Here is a 7,851-nt window from a genome sequence, read left to right as displayed (position 1 = left end):
GGGAGGAGGTTCATCTGCTGGGTCAAAGTCAGAGACGGAAGAGGGAGGTGGGTTAGAGACGGAAGAGGGAGGTGGCGGCGTTGGAGGGAGAGAGGGGCCCTTTGCAGCCACGAGGAGGTGAACTGGTTTATATCAGAGGCAGAGACAAGGATGTTCCCGGAGTAAAGAGAAAGACTGGACATAGGGAATCTCTGTCCACTTTTTTGAATGCTTGCAGAAGTTATAGAGGTCCTGTATAATGTCGGGGTTTAGGTACCCGTAAGGTTGTCCATGCGATAGGTAGGCCAAGCTTGGGTACTGAAGCGGAGTTTAATGTCGGGAATGAGGGAGAGAGTGGAGAGGTTGTCTAAGAGGCATTTGAAGGGAGAGTCGGCCGGCCGGCAGGAATGACGAGTTTCCCATTTTAACAGCTGGGGCTGAGCAGAGCATCCCCTGGACAGCTGGCTGTCAGGATATGAGGAGGTTGCAATAAAGCCTGTCATCACAGAACGTTATTACAACCCGCGATTCTCCTGGAGCATCAAGAAGGTTGAGGGCAACCTGGTACCAGGATTTTTAGTGAAGAGGATGCCCAAAACCGGATGGCGGGAGGGAGCAGACTCGAAATACCTGACGGCCGAGGGAAGGGAAAACCAGTCAGGGTTTGCTGTGGCCTTAAAGACCTAGGCGGGAGTGGGGAAAACCAGTAGGGGTCTGCTGTGGCCTTAAAGACCTATGTGGGGTGTGGTCCCCCCCTCTCCTGGGGCCGAAAGGGCTGCCGGATGATCAATGGTCAGTTCCCTCCGGTTATCCCAGGCAAGGTTTTAGGTTTTCCAGTTAGGGGCACTTAACAATCCGAGGGCCGGTGATGGATGCAGCGCTAGCATTCAAGAAAGTGGGTGAAGACCTTAAGGGGTAAGTCCCGCTGGCGCCAGAATGGGGTCTCGCCCGAGTGCAAGAGGAACCCGATCGGAGTCATGGCACCAATGAAAAATGGTGGCGCACAATGAGACTCAACACCCGTTAAGGCCAAGAGATTTAATGGGTCAAACGTGGTGGGCTACAGGACCTGAGGGTCAGGCTGTAAGACTGAAGCAAGGGCACACCAGCCTTTAGGGCGGTGTCAGTCGATTATTGGTCGCCTGGCGGAGCTCCATCCAGGTTGGTGGATTTTTCGCGGGCGCGGGAAAAGGTGAGCCGGACTATGGAAGAAGAACTCGGAAGGTACCGTTTCAGAGGCCCGCTTTGTTTGCTGGGTCGCCATTTTAGGTGGGGGCTGAGTTTGGGCGCCTTTCCAGGAAAAGGGAGGGGATGTGGTTTGCTAGTGCCTGGTGGTGGCCCTGGCGGTGGCCCTTCAACTTGTCCTGCTGGAAGTAAAACTTGTTGACCATGATGGCCTTGTCAGGTGTGTTGGTAAGGCTAACAGGCTGATTGGCTTCCAATGCTGTGCAGAGGTACCAGCCTGGGCAGGAAGCTGACTCGAAGCTGGTGGTGGGGCTGTTGTCTGAGTGGATGAAGGTGAAACGCTTGTCCTGCTTTCTGTTCTTGCTCAGGTCAGTGATGTGAACTGCCTCCAGCTGGAGTTTGGTCTCATCACCAGACTTGACACACGACAGGCACAGCTTCCTTCCATGGATCCCCAGGAACAGAGCATGGGGCTCGATGGGCACCACATCTATCTTCTCTTCTAATTTAGTATTTTGTCCTTGTAAATATCCAGCAACTAGTTGGTTGTTCCACAGGTAGAAGGTCTTCTGGTTAACATCCCAGATGTTGAAAGCCTGCATCTTCTAGGGTCTTTTCCCAGAAGAGCGGCAGCTGTCTCTGAATGGAACAGGAAGAGGAGGAGAGAGAGTATATATATTCCTATATCCAGTTGTGTGCTGCATGAAAATGCTTCCATCAATAACAGACCACACATATGATGGTGATCCCATAAGATTATAATACTATATTTTTACTGTACTTTTTAATGTTTAGATATGCTTATATACACAAATACCATTGTGTTACAGTTGCCTATATACTTAGTACAGTAGCATACTGTATGACTTTGTGACTTAGAGGAAATAGGTTATGCTATATAACCGAAGTATATCGTAGACTATACCATTTAGATTTGTACAAGTACATTGTATGATGTTTATACAACAAAATTGCCTAATGACACATTTCTCAGAAAATATCCCTACTGTAAAATAATACATGACTGTATATATACTCTTAGTTGAAGTCCCAAGTAAATATATATATTATATATGTATTCATATATATATATTATATATGTATTCATATATATGTGTGTATATATATATATATCACATTTAAGTGGAATCATTAAAGATAAGATTATTAAAAGGGATCAATAACACAGATGTGGGTGGGGTTCAGAGGAACTGCAAAGGATAGTGCATGAACCCTGAACAAATACTAGCAGAGCTGTCATCACACTAAGACATGAAGGAACAAGAAGAAGAACAGGTCTCTGGAGCCTGAGAGTTATGTTGGCCACCTGGAGAGGAATAGTGGCTTTCTGTCAAAGGATAGTCAACCTAAGGACTTTTAAATAGTTTTGGGGAAAAAGAAACAAATGGTTATTTTTTTTTAGGAAGGTAATATTTATTTTGCTTTCTTAGTGAAGAGGTTCCCAGTTTTTACAGTTCCAGGAATATTTCATGGTCTTCAAAATTAGTTAGAACTCCAAAGAATATATGTCAGGTTATATGTATTAATTTGTTTAAAAATAATAACAATAAACTCTGGAATCCACACACTTTTTCTGTAATGGCAACATAATAAGTACTTTAGGCTTTGTGAGCTTTAGGCTTTGTAAGTGCTTGCAATTATTCAACTCTGCTGCTGTAGAGCAAAGGCTGTAATTGACAAGACATAAAACAATGAGTGTGACTATATTCCAAATAAAGCTTTATTTACAAAAATAGGTGAGAAGACAGATGTCGCCTTCAGGCTAGCTTGGGTCTATGAGCTGCAGTTTGCCAACCCCTGATAAAATTGTTATTATAAACTGGTTAACCTGTTAATATAAATAATATTTTTATAATGAATATTTTCCAATATAGTGTAGTGTGAAGAAAAAAAACATTGTTTCTCATTTTTGTTAATCTTCTATGTCTGTCTGGTTTTATAAGAACGTTTAATACATGTATTTACTTTGGCATTACATTGATTACAATATTGATTTTGTTGATATGTATCAAGAATATTTGATCTCATTCAAATGTAAAGTTGGAAATGTAAGGTTATTTTAATAACCCTTTGAGATATTTGTAGATATTCTTTTTTGATATTGTTCCAAAACTCAGTTAGTGGTTGATTTTAAAGGATAATTGCGATGTGAAATCTGGGATCATATCAATATACATTTAATATTTTTTTCCTTAAAACCACTGGTTTTTCTTTCATGCACATGGCTTTATAGCATCACGCAAAAGTCATTTAAAAATATTGTTTGGTGAAGTGATGCAGAGTTTCCAAATATTGACACAGTTCATTATATAATATTCTATAATTAATATCACCATTCATCTCACTTAAAACCTTTTTAAACATTTTTTATTTTTTATTTTTAACTACAGTCTCATTCTGTTGCCCAGGCTGGAGTTCATTGGCACACTCACGGCCACCCTAGCCTTGACCTCCTGGGCTCTGGCAATCCTTCCGCCTCTGCCTTCCAAGTAGCTGGAGCCACAGGCACCCTACCGTGCCCAGCTAACTTTTGATTTATTGTAGAGACAAGGTCTTGCCAAGTTGCCTGGGCTGGTCTCAAACCCTCAGTCTCAGGCAATCCACTTGCCTTGGCCTCCCAAAGTGCTGGGATTACAGTCTGAGCCACCGAGCCCGGCCCACCTTTTCTAATGTCCTAATTTTTGCTGGAAAATTGTAACTTTTTTACTGGTAGCAAATATTATTAATAGTCTTTTGTTGTTTTTTGTTTTGTTTTGTTTTTTAAGTAACAGTCTTACTTTGCTCATCTTCAAGACTGTCAAAGCCTAAGTTTGAATGACCATATGTCAGTTGTTTTTTCAAGTAAAACTGAAAGAACAGTTGTTCTTTCAAGTAAAACTGTTTCTCCCTAAAGTAAAGCAGTGAGTTCAACTTACACATGACAGAATTGCCCAATTGCTTTTATTTGGAACAGTCCTTAAGTTTTGGTATACAACAAAAGTGTTCTGTGTGTACTTTTACCATTTCATCACACAGAATATGAAAAACATTGTTTGCAAGAGTAGAGATTAAAATTTGATTAATTTTTATTGCTTCAACCAAAATATGTTGATAACTACAATAACCATTAGTATGGCTGGATGGCACTGCCTTGATTTGTACTAAGATACCAATAATTTTGCTCACCATTATTTTTGCACCATTAGTACAAATGTTAACACAGGGAAAAAAGCAAATAACATTTGTGTATTATTATAAATGTATGTACACATACATTTTGAAAAGTCTTAGGTAGCAGCAGGGGTCTGCATAATATACTTTAAGAAACATTGCTTATATACTGTCAATAAGAAAAAAGAGGGTCCAGAAAAGAGAAAAAGAATTAGTTTGATGTCAAATAATTTTTACATAGAACAATCAAGACAAGAATATGTCTTTACTAACTTGTACCTGAGAACTCTGACTAAAATGCGCTGCTACTTTATTTGTATACTACAATCTCTTATAAATACTTACCATATTTACCTTGAAATGTTGTTGTAATGGTCAAAAAAGGTAAAATAACTTTACAAATCATTAAGCCTACTCATATATAATGCTTATATTCACCCTTTATTGTATTCTGAAGCAAGAGTTTACCACACTGGGAGCAGGCATACTATGTCTCTTAGGCGTAGCTATAGAAAGACAAAGCAGTGAAACAATTTGGTTAATACAGAAAATTAGGTGATTGATTTGGTGACAAGTGACCAAGATACATAAATAATTTATATTTTTACTTTCTAATTATTTGTTTCCTTATGATATAGACACTGTTCTTTCAACTATCAAATGTAATGTAACACATTGTTTTAGTTTTCAAAATCATTTTAGAAGTGTTAACAAATATTTAAAAGCTAAAGAAAATGTTCCTATTATGTAACTAAGCTCAACATGAAAGGTATTACATCAATTAAAGCAAGTCATATTTTATGCTTAGATTTAGGCAAGAGTTAATATAAAAGTAAACACTCCACCAAGATTTCTATTTAACTAATAGCATTTTTATCCTATAGCTACACATACTGCAAATAAATAGAATCAAGTGCCAATGATTAATTAGACCTGTCCTGATGAAAAACAATTCTCATTTTTTAATATTTTGTATAATTAACTATAAATACACAATTAGTATTTTCATGAATCACTATGTGCACATTATATAATTTATTTTTATTTTAAATGTCAATTTTAAACTACAATTATTTATCAAGTAATTTACTGGAGATACAGTCCAATGTTGGTAGATTTGGTTAGATCTTATCTGTAAGAATCTTGGGGTAATTGCACTGCTATAAGGCTGTCAATCAAGATTCTATAAACAATCTTGGGTTTATAGAACAGTGATCTGCCTACCACACCTGCCTTTCCAGATGGTTTCTGTCTTTTTTTTTTTTTTTGAGTTGGAGTCTCACTCTGTCGTCCAGACTGGAGTACAGTGGCCGCTCCTGGCCACCGCAGCCTCGACCTGCTGGGCTCCAGTGATCCTTCCGCCTCAGCCTTCCGAGTAGCTGGAATTACAAGCAGGCGCTACCACGCACGGCTGATTTTTTGATTTATTGTAGAGATGAGGTCTCGCTGCCCAGGCGAGTCTCGAACCCGCGGGCTCAGGCAATCCACTCACCTCAGCCTCCCAAAGGTGCGGGATTACAGGCTGAGCCACTGAGCCCGGCTGGTTTCTGTCTTTTAAAACAAAATATGGATTCCCCATATTCCCTCTAACACTGAATACAGTCTTACCTTTTTTCAGGTGTCAGACTTAATTCTTGGATTTTTTTTTCAGACTCTATCATGCCATATTATAGTTTAGAAAAAATGTGAAAATGGTGAATCCTGGATTAAGAGCATAAAATACAATGCTATTTAAGCTGTCAAATTATTATTATGGCAATTTTTGGGTACAAAGAAATCTCTGTGTCAGTCCTCCTGGAGTCACTGCCTAGCGATATACACTGAAGTGGTTAATCTAAGTATCCAGGAGCAAGAGGATGAGAATGAAATTAGAAGCTGAGTATATACCTGGTAGCCTTGCAGTTGCAAGTCAAGGTAGTGCAATTCTGTTTCCAAGTACAATCGCTAACCTTTGGTCATAATCATTAATTTTATGAACAATGGTTAAATAATGGCCAATGCAAATGGCTCCCAATAAAATAGGTACAGTCATAGTCAAGTATTTAAAAGCCAGATAGGTTCTGATTGTGATGATTAGTTTTATGTGTCAACTTGACTGGGTCACAGAGTACCCAGATATTTGATCAAATTTTATTCTAGATATGTCTGTCAGGATGTTTTGAGATGAGGTTAACAATTTCTTTTTTTTTAAAGCTGGGATCTCATTCTTTCTCCCAGGCTGGAGTGTGGTGGCATAATCATAGCTCACCATAACCTCAGCCTCCAGGGCTCAGGTGATTCTTTGGCTTCAGCCTCCCAAGTAACTGGGACTATAGGCACTTGCTGTTATGACCAGGTGAGCTTAACAATTAAATCAGTGGGCCAAGTAAAGTAGATAAAGTAGATTGCCCTCCCTAATGAGAGTAGCTCTCATCTGATTGCTGGAGGTCTAAATAGAAAAAATAAGACTTATTAAGTGAGAACTTCACCGGCTTCATTGTTGAGCTATTATCTAATCTTCTCTGGTCCTCAAATGGGAATTTATGCCACCATCTCTCTTGGTGCTCAGGCAATTGGACTTGAACTAGGATGTATACCTTCAATTCTCCTGGGGCCTCAGCTTGCCAACTGCAGATTTTGGAACTTGTCAGCCTGCATAGCATGGGGGCCTATTCTGTATAATAAATATTTCTCTGTCTCTTTGTCTCTGTCTCTTTCTGTGTATACACTGCACACACACACACTCACATCATGCTGAGTGTTTAGCAGTTTTTGAACCAAAATGGCATAACAAGGAGGTGAAACAAAAAACAGCAGAAGTACTAAAAGACTTCAAAATCGATGAGTTCAAAAACTGTTTTGAGCAGTGGAAAAAGCATCTTGGCAGGTGTGTTGCATCAAACACAGTGCTTTGAAAGTGACTGAAGTTTAGACAAGTGAAAATACACAATTTTCTATAAATAAATTCTGGATTCTGGGGTGTCAAAAGTATATACACATTTTAAGAGTTGTTTGCTGTAATTAGAAGTGTCTGGACATTGATGGTAACCACTTTGAGCAACTCTTGTAATTGCTGAAATCAAACATGACTTGTTTCACTTATTGAGTATTACAATTTTAATACAGTTTTTTCCTTTCTTAAAATGTGTGTACATTTTTTTGGACACCATGTGTGCATGTGTGTATCCCCCCACCCCCTAGAGATTCCTGACTAAATATATTGATGTTGTATAATGAACAAAAATAAGGGTTAAACTAGAGGCAAATTGACTGGTATTTTTATTGTGTACTCAGGTTTTTATGTATTCCTATTTTTTATTTTTTATCATTTATTTAGAAACCAGTTCTGTTGCCCAAGTTGGGGTGTAGTGGTGTGATTATAGCTCACTCCAGCCTCAACTCAGCTCAACTCAGACTCAGGTGGTCCTCCCACCTTTTCCTCTCAAGTACCTAGGACTATGGGCGTTTGTCTACATGCCTCACTAATTCTTTTTGTTTTTGTTTGATAGAGATTGGTCTTGCTATGTTGTTCAGGCT

General features: G+C 39.1%; 1 protein-coding gene across 1 annotated transcript; it reads right to left on the bottom strand.

Moving 5' to 3' along the window:
* Positions 1–1,244: 1,244 nt before the first annotated feature.
* Positions 1,245–1,849, bottom strand: LOC103261930 (interleukin-1 receptor antagonist protein-like). Its single transcript, XM_008059513.1, has one exon. The coding sequence runs from the start codon at positions 1,764–1,766 to the stop codon at positions 1,245–1,247; it is 522 nt and encodes a 173-aa protein (XP_008057704.1). The 5' UTR covers positions 1,767–1,849.
* Between the last annotated feature and the right edge of the window lie 6,002 nt (positions 1,850–7,851).

Source organism: Carlito syrichta, unplaced genomic scaffold, assembly GCF_000164805.1.
Source record: "Carlito syrichta isolate Samal-C Ts95f unplaced genomic scaffold, Tarsius_syrichta-2.0.1 Scaffold304227, whole genome shotgun sequence".
Lineage (NCBI taxonomy): Eukaryota > Metazoa > Chordata > Mammalia > Primates > Tarsiidae > Carlito > Carlito syrichta.
The sequence above is the reverse complement of the archived record's forward strand: the minus strand, read 5'-3'. Positions and strand labels throughout refer to the sequence as shown.

Bases quoted from the DNA above. Each gene is read 5' to 3' on its own strand.
- LOC103261930 (XM_008059513.1), bottom strand. From the start codon at position 1,766: ATGCAGGCTTTCAACATCTGGGATGTTAACCAGAAGACCTTCTACCTG.